This window comes from Phocoena sinus, chromosome 17 (genome assembly GCF_008692025.1).
Source record: "Phocoena sinus isolate mPhoSin1 chromosome 17, mPhoSin1.pri, whole genome shotgun sequence".
Classification (NCBI taxonomy): Eukaryota; Metazoa; Chordata; class Mammalia; order Artiodactyla; family Phocoenidae; genus Phocoena; species Phocoena sinus.
In genome coordinates this window covers 48,642,091-48,663,693 of record NC_045779.1, presented here as the reverse complement: position 1 = coordinate 48,663,693, position 21,603 = coordinate 48,642,091, and the positions used below count along the sequence as shown (strand labels likewise).

At 36.9% G+C, this 21,603-nt stretch overlaps 1 protein-coding gene across 1 annotated transcript in view; it reads right to left on the bottom strand.

The window, feature by feature from the left end:
- The window catches only part of ZFPM2 (zinc finger protein, FOG family member 2), a 466,557-nt gene that overhangs the window by 207,843 nt on the left and 237,111 nt on the right, over positions 1-21,603 (bottom strand). Inside the window, exon 4 of the mRNA XM_032610608.1 lies at positions 17,615-17,733. Coding sequence (XP_032466499.1) covers positions 17,615-17,733 — 119 coding nt within the window. The remainder of the gene's footprint in view (positions 1-17,614; positions 17,734-21,603) is intronic.

Below are 21,603 nucleotides of genomic sequence, written 5' to 3'. Positions count from 1 at the left end.
CAGCCATACTGAGTACTAAATGCTTAAAACCAAGATGATCTTTTCGCAGAAGAGTGGATAGAATCTGATCCAGAAATTCTGCTGTGTCACAAATGCAATGCGGTTTATTCCAAGAATTTGACAGAAATACAGATGCTGAAACATATTTTTAAAAAAATCTGTAGCACCTTTAATTACATTGTCATTAAAAGAAACTTCTTTCCTTTAGCTATTTCAGAAGTCATCATATTTCATTCAATGTAAGGTTAATAGAAATATTATAAAAACTTACCTACCATCTCATAAATAAGAGCACATAGAATAATAATAAAGTTCATCCTGATTTAGGATCAGATTTTTAACCGCATAAAGAGTATTATAATATCAATGGAAACTATAAAAATGTAATTAATGCCTGTGGAGTTATGAAGTTACCTCTCTTTTATCAGTTTTCTAGTATATTCAATTGTATTCAGTATGCAGCATTCTTCTTAAAGCATAAAAAGAAACTCAAGTGCCAACTTAAGCAACTCTAGTGAACATACAGTCACTTTGCTGGGAATCTGCTTTATTCCCACATACCCCAATGATGAAAGAACTTCCCTGTTACCAACAGAGTATTAATATTAATGCCCAGGTGAAACGCTGATGGAATCCAACACTTTTACCATGTTAGGTTCACTAGTTAAAAAAAATTTTTAATTCTATTATTTCACAGTTAGTCAACATGGATTATGTAGAACTGAGATGAGTCACATCTGCAAGATAGAAGCAAATTACTGAGAAATTCTTAAGTTCCAGAAACGTTATGAATACTCTGTATTATTTGATGTTAAAAAATATTCAGCTCACACTACAATGCCTTTCAGGAGAAACTATGGTAAAACAATACAGTAAAATAAGGTAAGTGAAAGCTTGACTGTAGGAAGTGATACGTTAAAATGGACTGTACTTCCTGTTTCTACTGATTTCCCTTCCTTTCAACTTTAAGATAACTGCATATGAACTAGTAAAAGATAGTTGGAGAACTACTGAGAAGATGCAACTCAAATAGTTGGCTCCATGTTCCTCTGGATGCTGTCAAACAAGCTGAAAGGAGATGACCTGCTTCTCTTTTCAACGCCTTCAGTGGCTAAGGAGGTATGAAAACAAAAGATTGAGTATTCTTTTGTTCCTACAATGTGAGTGGTATATACAACTCGCAGCAAATATTACAATAATTCACAAAATTAATGTTACCAAACCACTCTATTTCTTAATTTTAAAGATAAATACTGAGAACTGAACATACAATTCAGTATCCCTAATTCAATTAAATTGTTTGAATCCTGAATAATCACAAAACACTTATATCACCTCAACGAAGGTTAGGGACAGTTCTCAATAATTCAGACGCATAGCGAATACAGAGTAAGGGGAAATGGAAACTCACAGGATATCAAATAATATGAGAGAGCACTTTGCGTTTTATGTTTGCATATTTTTTCATTTCTCACATTTCTTTTTCTTTTCTTACTATATTTGCCATTAATGAAACTGGGACTTTCTATAACTCTCTAGGTGATCAAGAATTAAAACATCTTTTTCATCCTCCAAATTTATTCACCTAAAATGCTCAATATATTTATTCCAAGTTACCTACTGGAGTACTTAAAATATCTCTATGATAATTTGCAATTTTGTGTTTTGCCATGAGATAAAATTATGAGGAAAAAATGAGAAACATTGTCAACATTTATAATGTTGTCTAATGACAGGAAAAATATTAAGTTTATGTAACTTGTTCAACAATAGAGGTGTGCTTTATTTCATGAGATTGTTTTATTTAGGAAAGTTGAGTTAAACAAAATAAAATGAAAATATTAATCTTAGTTATTGGCTTAACAATCAACCATTTAGAGAGTATGTGTGTGTGTGTGTGTGTGTGTGTATGTGTGAAGACTTATGTGTGTGCATGGCTGAGTGTGTGTGAATGTGTTTTTTTGTGTGCTAGGTTGCTTAAAGTAATATATAAAGGCTATGGATAGAATTCAGTTATGTTTAAATACTTATCAAGAAGTAATTCTGCTTGGTGAGAATTCAGATTTTTGTACCCTCACTTCTTAGCAGAGTTCCTCACTTACAGCACGTACTTTAATAAATATTGAGTCACATTTTCCTCAAGATGTTTAGCACAATACATCTAACATTAGAGAAAGAAAGAGATTTTAGTCATTCAATTGCTAGTAGTTAATAGCAGGGGAAGACTGCTAAATTAGTTATGAAATAATAAAAATAATTATTCCACTACCCTGTCATGTAAAAAGGATAAAATAACTGTACAAAAGATAAAAATAATATACCACTTGGAAGGCATACAATTTGGTGGGGGATTAGGGTAATAAGTTAAAATGGGTCCATCTCCACTCTTTCATCCAGCCCCTTAGGTAACCAATGGACAAAAGTTTAGATTGTGCCCATTCTAGCAAGTTTATTTAGTGATTAACTTCAAATAAAAATAGATGACCAGGGGGCTTCCCTGGTGGTGCAGTGGTTGAGAATCCGCCTGCCAATGCAGGGGACATGGGTTCAAGCCCTGGTCCGGGAAGATCCCACATGCTGCGGAGCAACTAAGCCCGTGCGCCACAACTACTGAGCCTGCGCTCTAGAGCCCGTGAGCCACAACTCTGAGCCCACGTGCCACAACTACTGAAGCCTGCGTGCCCTAAAGCCCGTGCTCCACAACAAGAGAAGCCAGTGCAATGAGAAGCCTGTGCACCGCAACAAAGAGTAGCCCCCGCTCGCCACAACTAGAGAAAGCCCGCGCACAGCAGCGAAGGCCCAATGCAGCCAAAAATAAATAAATAAATAAATTTAATTTAAAAAAAAATAGATGACCATATAAGAAAAATCTGAAGGTGCTTCACAAATGCAAAGTATGACTATTATTATCCAAATATACCTCTCCTTCCAGAGTTTTTTAAGAAAATGTTGTGCTTTGAAATGACATTGGTAAACATGTCACTTTCCTTCTAGTTTATCTTTCCTCATATTTACATACAGACATTCTTTTAAACAGAAGTTAAGAGCCTGAGTTAAACTCAACAAAACAAAGAGATTAAAGTTGAAGAGGGAGTCTCTATCAGCCAGGCCTCAGTAGAGGGACTTCACTTCACCTCTAGGCAACTAAGCCTGCCTAACTGAGCATCGTACTATCCATGGTATGTGAGGTCACTGCCTATCATTCATCCTTCTGACAATCACTTTGTTTTCTACTCTTCATGCCTGTATGTTTATTTATAACGTGCCAGAATAACAGTGGAATGAATGAAAGAAAATCCTAGCAGCATCTGTAAGCCTAAAGATGCTTAAAGATTACAACTGGTAACAGGATGACAACTTTCCTGGCCCCCGTATACGAACTGCTGTCTGTTTTCATTTTATTGTGTTGTTCTATACAATACTACTTCTATTTTGCTAGAACTTCAGTTGCCTTTTTTTTTTTTTCCTTCATGGGTAAGAATGACTTTATTTTAGCTGAGAATAGCAGATCAGTTTCTAAAGCTCACTAGAATTCTCTCAGCTATATGAATTTTTAGGAAACATTTAATGTGTGTTTGTTAATCCAGAGTGAAAATAGAACATTTAACCCCTTTCAAAAAATCCCAATAAATAACAAAGGTACATTAGGGTCCAAAACAGCTTAACTGAACCATATGTGGATCCAAAGGCCTGCCAAAATGGAATCAGCATTATAAAAGATAGTTTCGTATTTCATCTAGCCGTAAAATAGGAACCGACAGTATATAAAACGCATCGGCCACTTGTACAGAGCTCGTGATGACAGTGGCATGGAAGTGCCTTGTCAGCAGAGTAAAAGTGACCTCCATACATACTGTGGGAGGTTTCTTGAGTTTTTTTGTTTTGTTTTTTTCTTTTCTTTTCTTGTTATTTTTTGACCTGGATTGACTAATCACAGCTTATGGAACAAACAACTGAAAACAGCATCTTGAACCTCAGCCCCTCTGACAGTCTCAGAATTTCACCATCAAAATATTTCATTAGAAAATCTTCAAGAAGCAACAGAAGGTCTGGCACTGAACCCTTAGGATCCCATTAAGGGCCTCTGCTGTATTCCGTAGCTCGTCTAGTCCAAAACGGCACACACTACTCCCACAAATTCTCTCCAAAGCCATTCTGAATCCTCTTTTCCTTATCAGGATGATACAGACCTGCATCATCCTCGAAGCCTTCTGACAGGGGCGACAGCAGTTGCGCGTAGGGGGGCTGCTACAACCGTTCATTGTTTCCTTTCACAAAACCCTGCCACAGGGCGCCGATTAACACCAAAAAATAGATGGCCGCAACCAAAGAGAAACATTTTTCAGAATGCCTCCACCTGATTAATGAAGTAATGGAGCGGACCACGGGTTGACTTTTGTCACGCACTCTTCTTCCCTGAACCGTCTCCGTCTGGAGTATCAGCAAAGATGAGGAACGCTTCTGCCAACGTCCAACTTTCTCAATTGTCACAAAGTTTTGAAGGAATGCAACAGTTATAAAACTGCCTATGTTCCCTGCTGACAATATTCAGATAAAGGATAAACTCTTTTCACCACCTCTGAACTACTTCAGGAAAGGCAAATGCTGTCTTATTTTTTTCCTGTAGATATTTTATTTGACATGTACTTGGACCCCCCGAGGCTTATCTCAGATGCACATCAGGACGTCACCGGGCACCTTCCACCGACTAATATTCTACACGGGCCTGAGCATCAGTGGCTTTAAGATGCAGAATGGTAACGACGCTGCACCTGCCCATGGGATAATGCTCACACATAGGGTGATGAGAAACAAACGGTCTTTGCTGGACTTCTTCATAAAAGCTAAAACTTAAGGCACGTGAACTGCCTTTGCTCTTCCGAACTCTGCCCCCATTTCTTCTTATTTTATGGTGCATCGCTGTCTGCATTATGACTGCCTTATTCACGCCGTTCTGTACTGAGCTCTAAAATGCCATAAGTAATGAAAGAATTGAGTTAACATTTAAAAATACAAACGTAACTCAAAAGTGAATCAGGGCAAATTACTTTTCCAGTTGTCTGAAATCCCCAATCGCCCACCTGAGAAATGCTTTCTGAAGAATAACTCCTTACAAAAAGAAAACACAAAGAAGCCAGCATAATTCAAAAAGCAGTTTGACCACTTAACCTCTCTTTCTCTTCCTAAAAATACATGTTTTATCTCTGCTTCTGTGGTGATTGTCTCCTTAGATGATAAATGCTCTAAGTTCATACCTTGTACTCCTCTAGGCTATGAGTTCTCAGAATACTGATGCTAGCTAATCGATGGGTATGTGTGTGTTTGTGTGTATATAAATACATGTGTGCACATGTGTATGAAGATGCATATGTACAATGACAACCAAAAATGATTTTTAAATATGTTCAGAGAGGGGACTGAAGAGAAAAGGCTTGAAGCACTGCTTGGTGAATTAAAGGAACGAGTAATCTACTTTCTATTCACAGGCATAATAAAAAGTAATCTAGGTTTGTATAATAATCTGTATATTTTTCAAAGTGACTAAATGCATATAATTTTACAACAACTCTAAGATATAGGGGTGGTATAATACCCCCCATTTTATAAATGAGGAAACTGAGAGCAGGTGTGATTACCCAAGAGAGCACATCCACTTTACGTAATAACAGTTGGGACTATCACCAGGCTACATCGACCACATCATGGGCTCTTTCCCACGCTTTCTCCCCATTTCTGATCTTTACGATATGTTAGTGTATGTTTCTCAAAACTACTGAAGGAGAAGAAATACTCAGCAAACAATCTGCCTCTGGTTCTTATTTCCCATTAGATTTTGTGTAACTTATGTTTCATATATTTTAATTCATCTTTCTCTGTCCTCACAATTTCTAAACAAATTAATCAAGAATTTATTCATGACCTTCTATGTGGAAGACCTTATTTACCTTCGAAAACGAGAATAAAAAAATAAAAAAAGAAAAAAAAGAAAAAAGAAAACGAGAATAAAATGTATCTCATTTTCACAAATGTCTTTTACTTACCAGTTAAACTTTGATTTTGGTTATGATGTTTTATAATATATGATTTAGTCTTTTCTATTCAAATTAATTGGATTTTCTTTTGTGATTTCTCCCATTGCTACTATTATTTGAAAGTCCTTCCTTATTCAGAGGCCAGGTAACTATTTATGCAAATTACTTTTAGTGGTAAACAGCCTGTGAGAGGCCCCCAGTGATCACAGCCTTTGGTTTCAAGCCGATGTGCAATTTCCTTCCCTTCAGGGTGGGCTGGACCTAGTGAGTCAATTCCAATGAATAGAATTCAGCAAAAGTGATGGGATGCCCACTTCCGAGATTAGGTAACAAAAGGGCTGATTTCAGTCCTGGGCTCCTTGTATTGCTGTCTCATTTGCCTGCTCAGAGAGATGCCAGCTGCCATGCTGTGAGCTGCTCTATGGAGAAGCCCAGGAGGCAGGGAACGGAGTCGACAGCCATGTAGTGACCTTTCAAGCAGAACTTCTCCTAGTTGAGCCTTCAGACGACACCACAGCTCTGGCTGTCACTTTCTGAATCCAGCCTTGTATGAGACACTCTACCAAAGACACATAGACAAGCTGTGCTCTTATTTCTGACCCCGAGAAAGTAAAGAGTACGAGAAAACCACAAGACTAACACACGTAACCCTATGCTTGACTCTGTGCTCCTGACCTTTAAAATAGAAAGAGATATAAAACGTATAGGATAGCACAAATGACATACAGATTACTAGAATCAAGAAGCACAGTTTTGTTGAACTAGGGCAAAGGATTTTATTTAAAAAGTGATATGAAAGTAAATGAATAATAAAGAATGACTTTAAATTCAATACTTAAAGTTAACAAGGAAAAGAGATGTTCATCTCCAGAAAAGAGTTTCTCAAATCATTTCTCAAGTTTACAAAAACATTTTAGAAATATTACTTTATTTTTCTTTTATGAATGTATGTAAGAATTATTGCCTCTGGACATCATACAACATCACCTTGCAGGAGTGGTTTGGACAGGATCAGACTCGCAAACCTGCGAAAACCTCTTACGAGACTAAAGATTGACAATGCTAAATGAGAGTTAATGTTAAGTTATGATGTTTGATTAATGGTGTCCTGGGAATACCTGTTGATAGTTAAAAAACAGAGTCTGATATTTTATGAGTCTAATATTTTATATTTAAAGGGTTATGCCTAAGTAATATTGATTTTTAAGATCAAGCAGAAGGAATACAAAATAGCACTTATGTCCATTCTTTCACAGTTACCATCTCCAAGTTACTGAATGAATTAATTATTATGCCTAGCTGACATCACTGCTAAATTCTCGTAACATTGGAACAATATTTATTATAAACACGCAGATGACAGGTAAGTGCACATGCCAAGCCAACTGTTCTAAAAAGAGTTGTGGAACAGCAAGTCTCCAAAAAAGTCAAGGAGAAAGACTTTGAAAGGCATGCCAGATATACCATAAAACAATGGATGAAACTTTGGGTCAACTTTGTAAACAACTACTCCTCACATGCTTTCTCATTTTACCTTCTCCTCCAGCCAAAAGTATTTTTCTATAATTTGTGTTATGAAAACAACAGAGTTATATTTTGCAAAATACTTCCTCACCACCCAAGAATCTGATAGACTCCCCGGAGGGAAAAGAGATTCTCTCTCCCCTAAGGGACCCTGAAGTGTGAAAAAAGAGCTACAAACAGGAACTACTCCATAAAGAGTAACCGGATGTATAAAGCAAAAGCCAGACTTCATCTTCCATACCCATACTCTGTGGAAAAGGTAGAGCTTCTCATTAGTCTCTTCAACTTTACACACATACTCTTCCTAGTAGAGCAACTTTAATCACATTAAATAATGATATGGACAACTACTCCTTCCAGACATTGATTAAATTAATAGCGTATCACAGAGTCATTTTGATAAGTCCATGAGAAGATCACTTTCAATAAAATTCTCCTTGGAATTCTAGAAAAAGGGAACAAGGAATAATCTTAAACAAAAAAGATGCGTTTTGTTTATTAAAACTTGGCCTAAGTATAAGTAAAGAGGTTTAGCCAGGTATCATAACCCAAAGGCAAAAATGTGTTTAAGTTTCAGGCACAGGCCAGTAAGTTAGACCCATAAATAAAACTGTCTATATACAGCAAGGAATTGTGTCTTTGTGTCCCTACCTTTCAAATCCAAGTCCCAACATAACGTATCTAGAAAGACTTCACCGTCAGGAGAAAAAGCAAATTAGAGGGAGACTGAGATTAGCAGACAGACTAGCTACATATAAAAGGTGTATTTTTTGGAGCCAGATACAAATTACCAGGAAATGCAAACTTTAGGTTTTCATTTCAATGGTTATTTTCCCACATTACAATATAATTCCATCCACTGCCAACCTCACTATGCCTACATTATAACACAGTAAGTCCATTCGGATCCATATGTAATTGACCTTGCTGGTTTGCTTCTAGAGATTTGAATTGTGGAGTAGTTATTTGGTGTTTGGTTTCTTTCTTTCTGACTCAAATTCTACAGGATGCTTTTACTAACTTGGGACTCCATACCAATCTCTCCTCTCCCTGAGCTCTCCCCTTTTTTACAAACAAACAAACAAACCAACAACAAAATTGCCCTCTAATTCTAGAAACCAGACCAACACACCATTTTCCAAGGCTCTGCTGTACTAAATGTCTTGCCTCATGTCTTCTTGGAGCAGCTTCCCTGTCCACTCAGTTTCCATTAATTCTCCACATGGCAGATAGAGTATAAGAGAAGCCAGGATCTTGGCCTCCCTAAGGGACAAATCTACAGTCTCCATCAATAACGAATTTCACCAACATTTCCCAAGAGGAACAGGGTACAATTAAAAAGGTTATAAGTCCTTGCACTACTAGAACCTAAGGGCATCCGTGAATGAAACTGGCTTAAGTCCAATTAGAGGAATCTGTACATTTGTCTTCTCTTGGAACAACCCTGCTCTTACGGTTCCCATCAATTCAGTATAAATCTGACTGATCTTATCCAAGAAGTTAATAGAAAATTGCTCACAGTGGGCGACTGCCACCTCAGTTTCCAAGCAGAGACAGATGGAATTTCCCAGATGGTTTGTCACTGGAAAGTGCGATGCTGGATGAGACTTCACAGAAAGCATGGTAGAGCAGAATACCTTCTTGGCCTTCACCCATGTCATACTGAGGGATCTAAAACGGATTCTGTTATAAACAAATCATAATTGCCTCAATGGGCTCACCACCTCGTCGTCTTTAACTGCTTCAAAGGGGCGCAAATCTTACACTGAAATTACTCAATGTTTACCAAGAAGCCATCATGGGCCTATCTTTTTATTGGGTAAAAACTGAAGAAATAGAGGTCATTGCCCTCCCCTATTATATATTACCCTCAAATGAGATTAAGCAAAAAATATAAACAAAACAGGCAGAAGATGGCATTAACTGTAGTATTGTATTGTTAACTTGGGCAGATGAAGTAAGATCTCGGAGGAGGCAGGAAAAATGGGTAAAAGACTCAGGGAGAATACAAGAATAAATAAAGAAAGATGTGCATCATTCACTGTTACTGGAGAAAAGTTAAAGGAAAGTATTAATTGACTCATTCTCTAAAGGTTATTTATTGAGGACTTGCTTTGAACCAGACATTGTTCCAGGTAAGAAGGATACAAATATAGAAGATAAAGAAGGAGCATACAGTCTGCAGGGGAGAAAGACAAGTGAATAGACATTTGTAATTATGTTATAAATGTTCTTATCCTAGTAAACCTAAAGATCATAGAAATACTTGAGGAGTGGATATCTATTCCAGACTGGAGGCTTTAGGGAAGGTCCACTTTGGGGTAACCTTGGGCTGAGTCTTGAAGTAACAATTGGAGTTAATGTGATGAAGAGGGGCCGAGGGGTAGGTCATAGGGCTTTCTAGGATGATAAAACAGCACGGCCAAATGCATAGAGATGTAAGACAAGAATATTTTCAAAGCACTGCAGGTAGTTGAGGTGGACTGAAACTTACACTGAGAGTGGAAAAGGGATAAGAGTCGAGAAGGTGATGTCATGAAGACCCTTTCACCAAAAGTTTGGGTTCTCTTGTGCCCTTTAGGATGTCTTAAGCGCACAAGTGATTAGTTTTGCTTTTAGGACACACTGTGATTTGGGTAAAGAAAAAGGAGGCAAGAAGGAAGGCAGGAAGAAAGTTAGAAGAATACTGTGATAATCAAGGAAGAAATGATGGCGGTTTCACCTACAGCAGTGGTGGCAGGAACAGAAAGAAGGGAACAGAAATGAAGAAAGCAGGAATTATGGTACTTGGTTTCTGGACATGAAAAGGAGAGTCCTGGAAGATGTCTGGCTCTGAGTGGATGATAAAAACAAGGGTGTTAGTTATAACCAATAAAGGAGAGGGGTGCGTGCGTGTGTGTGTGTATGTGTGTGTGTGTGTGTGTGTGTTGTGTATGACTACATACGTAAATAGGCATTTGAGATGTGAGAGAAGGAGAGGTAGAAATGGGAGGGAAACATGGGATAACTCATAGAAAGAACTTCCTGCAGAGGCAGGAAAGGAGAGGGAGAGACTTCGGATTAAAGGTGACTAAAATTTGGAAGTCAGGGAGAAGAACAGAGAGACAGTATGCGGAAACAGCAATAAACTTGCCTCCTGACTGTTTAGTTGGAGGAAGTCAATGGGAAAGGCTTGTAAAACAGTTGAAATGTGCTATTAGAGAAAGGGTAAAAAGCCAAGGTTAGAGATTTTTTAATTTAAATGTCATTTGTAAATTAGTAGCTGAAGCTTTGCAAGTGGATAAGCTCCCTGAGGCACTGGAAACAGAGGGAGAAGAGAAGAAAGGCCGGAGTGTTTTGGGGCCGACGCAGGGGACATGGGTTCGTGCCCTGGTCCGGGAAGATCCCACATGGCTCGGAGTGGCTGGGCCCGTGAGCCATGGCCGCTGAGCCTGCGCGTCCGGAGCCTGTGCTCCGCAACGGGAGAGGCCACAATGGTGAGAGGCCCGCGTACCGCAAAAAAAAAAAAAAAAAAAAAAAAAAAAAAGAAAGTCAGAGATGATTCCACTAAGCAGCCTTTGGCAATACAGGTGAACGCTAGAGACACATGGATAGGGATATAGTTGCTCTAGAGTGTGTACAACATGAAGCTTGAAGACCATGGCAATGAATGGGCTCAGAGACGGGTACTGGAACAGTTACAACTAGAAGGGGAGCAATGGAGATATCTAACAATTCTAATATTTCCCTGTGATGTGATCAGGAATCTCTAATTCTTTCCTCAATCACATTTCTATGTTAATAACTATCTTAAAAAATGTAAGGTGGAATTTAATGTGAGCATTATGTCATTATTAAGTCAATAAAATTTTGCCTATAGTATCCTTTATATGTGTATTTCCTATTTGTAGAATTCAATGTCACAATCCCATGGGAAAATAAAACAAGGCTCTATTCTGATTGAATGGCGTCAATAAAATGAAATTTCTATGTCAAATTTCATTTGTTGAATTAAACAGATTGTGACAAGTTTACTATTATGTATTAAGTAACCTGGGACTTTCTATTTACGTTCTGTTTAATTAAGTATGCATGTTGCATGATTCCAGCATGCAGCTCGCTGAATAAGACTCGTTAGCTACTGACAGCCGATATATCAAAAGACAGAGAGGGCAAATGTCACTAATATTAGAGACACCTAACCTTCTATATAAAGGTTGTTTGATCATTATTAAGCACTTACCTGGGCTAGCATAGCAGAGATTTTAGCATATTACAAAGATCTCTGTCCTCAGGAGAAAATGGGAAAACATCAAAGGCACAACATATAAATATAGAAATTCTAAAACACCTCAAAAACAGATATTGATCACAATTTAAAGTGATTTAAAAAATTCCTTCCTTGTCAATAGTCCTTTGATATTTTCAATGAATAAAATTATAAGACTTTCAAAAACATGAAATTTGTGTCACCATGATAGCACGTTAAGGTATTCCTTGGCACAGAGGTCGGATGTTGGAAAAAAAACTAGGCTCACTTGCTGGCTAACAATTCATTCAGGGGCGTAAGACTGCCTGAAAAAACTGAAACTTACAATATACCATAGACCTTTGGAATCTGTGATGGTTAATTTTGTGTATTAACTTGGAAGGAGTTTTGGTTGAGATTGACAATTGAATCAGAGAACTCTGGGTAAAACAGACTGCCCTCTGTAATGTGGGTGAGCCTCATCCAATCAGTTGAAAGCCTGAACAGGACAAAAAGACTGGCCTCCCCAAGTAACAAACTTCATCTACACCACTGACTCTCCAGCCTGCTGATCTAAACTACAGATTTTCACCTAGCCAGTTTCCATGATCATGTGAGCCAATTCCTTATAATAAATCTCTCTCTCTCCCCTTCACTCTCTCTCTAGACACACACACACACACACACCACACCCTATTCTGTTTTTCTGGAGAACCCAGACTAATACAGTGTCCTTGGAAAATAGTCAAATTTTAGGCATGTCAAATACCCAAATGCCAAAAGTCTATAGTTTCACTTATTTAATTTGGAGTGTCTTTTCAGTTTTAAACTTGACAGATTTTAATGGACCCATTTTTACAGGTGACTGAGCAGTAACAGTAGTCAGTATTTCTGGATAACTCATGTATGTTACCTCACTTAGTCTTTACAAGATTCTGATAAGCTAGGTAGCATTATTATCCCTATATTACAGATAAACTTTCTCAGACAGTATTTGATTGCAACATGGGTTCACAAGTCAGATTGAGGTGACCTTGGGCTAGTCATTCAACTTCTCACAGTAGCAGTTTCCTCCTCGATAACAAAGGAGGAAAAAACAGATATTATCTTCTCATATGCTTACGTAAGAACTAAATGAGATATAAAACTTATAAAGCACTTTGACCCCTATCTGGCCCAATGAAAATATTAACTGTATGTTGCTATTAAGCATGAAATATCTAACAAGATAATGAGGTGTGAGCAAAAGATTATTTATTTCTGTGTTCAGTGTGTTACATGATTCCAAGGAAAACTTTTTGTCCAATCAATTCATTTGGTGTTTCTATGTAGCCTATATTTCTGGAAATGTTCTACATACATCCAAATGCCTGGTCTGCAAAGGCTTCCTGCAGAAGGTGGCATATTGCTAATGCACTTCAAGATGGGAACTTGAAAGATATAAAAAGGATTTGACATCTGGCATGGTGACTCAATTAATTACTGTGTTGGATTAATTAGTGTGCTGGATCTCTTGAGACGACACCACGAGTCTGAACAGAGTAACATTACGTCGGTTGGCGAATAATTAAAAGGGTGTGCTAATTCCAAACTTGATTCCAGGTTGGGTAAAGAAGGTTTAGTAGGCTATACATTTTATGGTAAAGAAAATGTATCTTCATGATATAAAACACATATTAAAGTACTGTCCAAATATAAAGAGGTAATAAAAATGTGGTCGTCTTTGAATTAACTCATAACTCCTCAGTCATGATAGTTATGAAGTATAATAACCAATATTTTGCCCAAAGTAAGAAAAAAAGAGTCTACCTCTAATCACTGCATATTTTCACCCAGAGATTTTTATAAACTTAGAATTCATGTAAAGAAATCCCTAACAACTTTATCATACTCAAATCATGTTATAGATACTATTGAGGAGTGTGGCCTGGGCTTTAAAAACACAGATACTGGAATCAAAAGGCCTGAGCCTTTATCTTCTTATCCATAAATATAATTTTAAACAGATCCAAATTCAAGGGGGAAGGATGGGGGAAGGGATAGTTAGGGAGTTTGGGGTCGTCATGTACACACTGCTGTATTTAAAATGTATAACCAACAAGGACCTAGTGTATAGCACAGGGAACTCTGCTCAATGTTATGTGGCAGCCTGGATGGGAGAGAAGTCTGGGGGAAAATAGATACACGTGTATGTATGGCTGAGTCCCTTTGCTGTGCACCTGAAACTATCACAACATTGTTAATCGGCTATACTCCAATATAAAATAAAGTTTCAAGAAAAAAGAAAAGATGCTTAACATCACCAATTATCAGAGAAATGCAAATCAAAACTACAATGAGGTATCAACTCACACTGGTCAGAATGGCCATCAAAAAGTCTACAAAAAATAAATGCTGGATAAGGTGTAGAGAAAAAGGAACCCTCCTACACTTTGGTGGGAATGTAAATTGATACGTCTACTATAGAGAACAGTATGGAGATTCATTAAAAACTAAAAATAGAGCTAATGTATGATCCTGCAATCCCACTCCTGGGCATATGTCCAGACAAAACCATAATTCCAAGAGATACATGCACTCCAATGTTCAGAGCAGCACTAATTACAATAGCCAAGACCTGGAGACAACCTAAATGTCCACTGACAGATGAATGGATAAAGAAGATGTGGTACATACACACAATGGAATATTACTCAGCCATAAGAAAGAACGAAAAATGCCATTTGCAGCAACATGGATGGACCTAGAGATTACCACACTAAGTGAAGTGGTCAGAAAGACAAATATCACATGATATCGCTTACATATGGAATTAAAAAAAATGAATGATACAAATGAACTTACATACAAAACAGAAATAGACTCACAGACATAGAAAACAAACTTGTGGTTACCAATGGGGTAAGGGGGGGAGGCATAAACTGGGAGGTTGGGATTAACATATACACACTGCTATGTATAATAAAATAGATAACCAGCAAGGATCTACTGTATAGCACAGGAAACTATATTTAATATTTTGTAATAACCTATAAGGGAAAAGAATCTTAAAAAGAATAGACATATATATGCATAACTGAATCACTTTGCTGCATACCTGAAGCTAACACAACATTGTAAATCAACTATACTTCAATAATAAATAAATAAATAAATAAATAAATAAATAAAAATAGAACCAAATTCATAGGTTTGTTCTGAGGAGTAAGGGAGCTAATCCATTTCCAATTCTCCATATAGTGTCTAGAAAAAATAAGTACGAAGTATAACTTAGACAATTGTTCTACAGAAGTAACAATAGTGTCAATATTAGTATTGGTAGTGTTTAATGACATAAAATCAAAAGTAAATTCTGGAAAAGAATGTTATTGTCAAAAAAAAATTTTAAGTATATTTTAGCAAAGCAACTACATTTAAAAATAGAGAAAATGCTATAGTTTAGGGAATTAACATGAATTAAATATTTAAATCCTAAGAAAAAAGGAGAAAATTAGGGTATTAAGATTATTTTCTATTAAAAAACTATTCCCCACGATTGGTTTTTGATACCCTAAAGAGCAGTCATTCACTTCAAATAGTATCAAAAACACCAAAAACTTCATAACTATAAATTGAATCCTTTAAAAGATATTATGTATGGCACAAGGTAGCTTTAGAGTGGTATAGAAGCATGAAAAAAGAACCAAATGATATCACCTGTCTAAAAATATTTCACTGGAAAATTAAAGTTCCACAAATAGGTTTACTTTCCACACATCACAATTTAGCATACGTTAAAAATGTGTAAAAAGCACCAGTCTACATATATATAATGATATAAAGATTAATCAAAAGTTGCATTTTCCTAGAGATACTATGTTGATGTAATAAAGGGGAAAACATGCATTTCTTATAGCAACGATAGCTGCCACTTCAACGACAGCACACTCTTGAAGAAATATCAGAGAAATGACTAAAGTTTATGTTGGTGTCTGATATACAGTGACAAATAAGATAAATATCTTATTGCCTACAACATTTTTAAAGCAATGCTAAAGAACCAATAGAAACCCCCAGATAAAATGGGTTTTGAATAGCATTTAATTCACCCTTTGATGTTGACACAATCTTCCTCTTGTCTTTGCTTGATAAAGTAGTATAATAGCTAATATTACTCTATCAAAGGAATCAGTAGAACAGTCCACTAATACAACTCAACCAACTAAGGTCTGCAGTGTTCGTGAAGCCACTTCTCAAACCCTTTCTGAAATAGGTGCATTGGACCACCACAAATTAAACTGCCCAGATTATTAAATATTTAGCCTGGTCTATCAACTTGTTTGGTTCTTAAACACAGGTACAGTCTCCCGCTTCATCCTTTTATGGATTAAACACATGGATTTAGGAAGTAAAAAGCACACCCCTAGAACCTTTTATGTTGTTTGAAAGTTTGATGACACAAATGTTTCTTATTTATTCCAATCATTACTTTTAGTTAAATCAATGACCTCTGTCTCATCCACATGGCACTAAATAAGCAAAAATCCGCACATACCAGTTTCTTTCATGTAATAGCTTGAAGAAGAAATTTCTTTCACGTACTCAATTGAAAAAGGAAAGCAATGTTGCTGAGTTGAGCACACTTGTCAAAACCCCCCCGGAAGTTTTTATGTCTCCCCCTGACCCCCAGTGTAGATGGAGATATTTAGCAGGCGTGAAACTCTTCCTACAAAAATGGCATTTAGAGAGGACTTCCATACATATAAATAATTTCTGGATCTCCTAAAGAATATAAAACGTTTTTATCCCCAAGTTTTATCACTTGTATTGTTACTTATAATAGGAGAAGTCCTAACGTCCTGATCCCTGGACTTTGTGAATGTTACAAGGCAAAAGGGAATTAAGAAAGCAGATGGAATTAAAGTTGCCAGAGTACCTTAGATTACCCAGGTGGGCCCAATGTAATCACAAGCGTTCTTGAATGTGGAAGGGGGAGACACAAGAGTCAGAATAAAGATATGAGAAAGACTCTATCAGCCATTGCTGGTTTTGAAGGTGGAAGGGGGATGGAAGCCAAAGGTTGTGGATAACCTTTAGAAGACAGAAAAGCAAAGAAAACAGATTCCCTCCCTAGAAGCTCCAGGAAAAAAACTCAGCCCTGCAGACACTTTGATTTTAGCCCAGGGAGATTCCTTTCAGACTACAAGATGATGAATTTGGGTTGTTTTAAGCCACAGTTTGTGGTAATTTGCTACAGCTGCAATAGGAAGCTAACATTCAATTAAGAAATGAAGTTTAAATGTAACCAAATATTCCATCTTTCCATAACTTTTTAAAACATCTAATCAATCAGTTGTCCATACAATCTTTCCTAGAGGTAGACTTTCTGATCTCAGAATTTTTACAAAAAAGTTAACAAGAAAAATTATGATGCTGATCGTTCATTCTCACTCTTAAAGGTACAAATAGTATTACCAAGCAATACCAAGGTTGTTTATTCCCTGTTCATCATGTAAACTTGTAATGTATGACAATTCATTTGTGTCATCTAAAAAATAAAAGCATTTGTATATATTATTAAATATGCACAATATTAGTCTGGCTAAGCAGATAAAGCCACAACCTTATAAATTACCTTACTAGATAACCATTTAGTATGATTAACCTGTTTCCTTCTAAATTCTACGTATAATACTGTCAGAGACAGACCACTTGGAAGACATCCCAGTTTTGTGGTCCATGAAAAAGAAAAAAACAGCTATTTTTAGTGATTTCACTGGGAAGCAAGCAGAGATAATTTCTGTACTATGACAAAGTATTAAGAGTCAACCATCTCAGAACATCTACATACCAAGGAATTATTATTCAGGTCCATCTTCCCAGCGAACGGCCCCCAGGTGGTTCCCACTGCAAGTTGCTGCCGACTCTGAATTTTTCGTTCTCCGTCTTTCTGAAACACCTCCAGCTCTCCTGCAGACAATGAACACGAGGCGTTTAAATTACTTTCACTTGTGCTTTACCAACAGCCGTCTCTTTTTGTGTGCTTGCTTTACACGAACAATATTCTCAGGATTCATATAAAGAGAATTAATTATGTTCATCTGGAAAACAACTGATCTTGGTATCCTGAGAGGATAATAAAACTTGTCCTTATAATTATATTCACATTTAGTCCAATTTCTTTCTTTAGCCTTTGCATACTTATCACCTACTGAAGTCCATTCTATTTAGTAAATCCTTAAGAAGTAGAAATGATAACACGTCCTCAGAAAGCATTGATCCAATTCCAAAACAGATAGACAAGAAGCATTAGGACAATGACTTAGAGTTAAAATTCCTATATTTGGTCACCAAAGTAACTGAAAAATTACAATTAAAGATATATACCTTAGGCAATAACTGTACTACAATGATTCAAGACTCTTGGTGAACAACACGGAGTTTTTGAAAGTACTTGGCAATTTCCTGAATTTACTACTAGTTTCAGTGGATAGAACAAATACAAGTGCAAAAAATGGACATGTATGTTTTTGCAAATTGAAAAAATGTTTGGTCAAAGTCATTACTTTTTTATATTTGGTACTTTAGGTAAGATTCTATGTTACCAAAAAGGTTTGGACAAAAACCCTTAAGAAACAGCCAGTTTAGGATGGTCTTCTTCCTTTTATTTCCTCCTAATTATTACTTTGGGATCATTAAAGAGAAACAGGAAGTAAAGACAGTACACACACTTGCATAAAGTAGGAATTCATCAAATGGTCACTCAAGAAATAAATGAATAGATTAATAAAAAAAGAAAGAAATGAAGCCTTCAAAAATTTTTAAATTGGTCATTAAGCCTAAACATTGTTTGGAATAAATGGAAAAAAATCTCAATCAGGAATTGGAGACCTTCTCTTTAAGTAATTAAATCTATGATATTTATGTCCTGAGAGTATTACCGCCTCTCACTGTTGTGGCCTCTCCCGTTGCGGAGCAGAGGCTCCGGACGCGCAGGCTCAGCAGCCATGGCTCACGGGCCTAGCCGCTCCGCAGCATGTGGGATCTTCCCGGACCAGGGCACGAACCCGCGTCCCCTGCATCAGCAGGCGGACTCTCAACCACTGCGCCACCAGGGAAGCCCTATCCTCATACAATCTTTTTGATTAATGCATTAGAATCAGAGACTTGTATAGAAAATCCTCAAAGATAGAGCATAGCCAACAACCTGTTATGATGTCAAATACGGCTCAGTGGGAAATATCTCTTAACGTATGTATGCATTTTCATATTGATAATGCAGGTATTTAAAAATTGGGGATAATTTTTCTATTTGAAAGGAAACTTTAATTTCTATCTGATAGTTCTTATTTTTCATTCATGCTTACATTTTAAACAATTTCTTTACAATTTACCCTCTAAAGATAAAATACATTTCAACCCTTCAGCTAAACACTAGTTTAAAATGTTCTTTTCTACATAAAAATGATGCCCAAATAATTTGCTTGTTTTTATACACTAAAAAAAAAAAAGAACCTAGTCATGTCACATTTCAAGTGATACCAGAGGAATCATGAAAATCTTTGAAAACCCTTTAAAAATGTAATTAATCCTCTCTTTCTGCCACTGACATTTTTCATCTGAAAAGGGTTCAGACTCAGTCAAACAGTGACTTCTTATCTATACCTGTGGATTTACAAGCAGGTCTGTCTTTTTTTTTTTTTTTTTTTTTTTTTTTTTGCGGTATGTGGGCCTCTCACTGTTGTGGCCTCTTCCGTTGCGGAGCACAGGCTCCAGACGCGCAGGCTCAGTGGTCATGGCTCACGGGCCCAGCCGCTCCGCGGCATGTGGGATCCTCCTGGACCCGGGCACGAACCCGTGTCCCCTGCTTCGGCAGGCGGACTCTCAACCACTGCGCCACCAGGGAAGCCCAGGTCTGTCTTTTAATGGATTAAGAACTGCAAACTTAGGGCAGATCATGAAGTGATACCCAAATATCTCCAAAGTTTTGGAGGTGTCTTTGACTGTGCATTAAAATTTTAAGCAGGCCAAAAATAGTTTTACGAGCTCTTAAAGATGGACATAACAGAAAGTCCAGTAACTGTTCAAGCTCTCAAGTCAGTCTTTTCAACTTTATTAGACAAACAGGCAAACTTCAGTCTCCTTTCTTGCTTATCAAGATGTCAGATGTTATTCTGAGGTTTGGGGAAATCTTTTCTGTTGCTGAAACAATTAAATTAAAATATCCATTTATTCAGAGCAGCTTTATAGAAAACTATAAGCACATTGCAAATAGCATTTATACACTACCAAGACTACATAGTTTACTGATAGCAAGAGAAATAAGATATTGTATAAACAGAAATTATATTTCATTTAACATACATGTTGCTTAAGAGTATAATATTTTTTAATTTTTTCAAAGATTAATAAGTGTCATGAAATAGAGGAAACATTATTGCACAAAATTAAGATTAAATTTTAATCCCTCTATCAAATAGCCAGCCGAATGGCCATGAGTAGGTGATGTCTTTTCTAAGTCTTTGGTCTGTCATTGTTAAAGAGGAGTTTGCACTCTCTTGCTACTTGATAAGGTGTCCGTGACACCATGATTTTCTTTCCCCAGATACGATATATTATGAGAGGTAGAAAGAACACTTGAGATGCTGGATCAAAGACCCAGGTCCTAGAACTAGCTTATCATAAAAAGAATGTTTGGCTGGAAAAGATCAGAGATTTCAAAATCAGAAAGCAAAGTTCCATTCTCATTTGATTTGTTTACTCATTCTTTTCTGAATCCATTCATTAGTTTATTCATTCATTTATTCTACTAATATCTATTGGGTAACTACTAAATACCAGATAGTGGGTTACATACACCCAGGCATAAAGCAACTAACAAAACAAGCTTGGGTTCTGGATAAATCTGAGGAAATGTAATCCATAAGGCTTGGTAAGTAGAAGTCATAGAACTTAGTGATTATTTAGATTTTAGGTCCAGCAATGATCTTCTTATATCTGGCTTGGGCAAATGGGCCAATGGTCATGTACCTATTGAGATAGGGTACACCGAAAAAAGAAGATTTAAGGATAAGGAGTTATAGCTTGGAAATATTGAGGTCAAAGTGGCTTTGTAAGCAAGGCAGGAGGAGATTTGGGGTGGATAGGTACAAGCCTGTGGCCAGAAGCAAGGTCTTAGCTAGAGTGATAAATGTTGGCATTTATTTATTAATTAAAACCAGCTTGTATACGGTAAAAGTCATAGAATTTTTGATCTAGGAGAGAGTATAACATGATAAAATAAAAAGATCTAGGATAGAGTTCCAAGGATTTTCAAAAAGCAGAGGGATGGAGGAGTAGGCACAGAATATTTAAGAGAAGTGTGAGAAAATAGAAAATAGAGCATAAACTGGACGTGGTACCATGGCATCCGATGGATTGATCAGGAATTTAAAGGAGGAGGGATCAATCAAGTAACCTGAACATTTACAAAAGTAAGAAAAGGACTGGGAAAATTCCTTTTGATGAGATGGAGACCATGGGTGTCTGGAGTGAATGCAAAGTTCTAGAATGGGAGGCCAGCACACAGATTCAAAATCGAATTGGAGAAAAGTAAGTGGAACAAGTCATGTGATCCTGAGCAAGTCCCTTAACCCTCTCAACTTCAGTTTCTTCAAACCAAATAGGAATTACAATATCTTCCTCATATGGCTGCTGTGAGGATTCACTCAGATAACATAAGCAAAGTACCTAATAAACATTTACTATTTCACCACAAAGACACTGAAGCATTCTAAGAGCATGTCCACGTACTTCCACCATCACATCTAACTATTCAGGGTCTGTGGTCACATTCCTTCT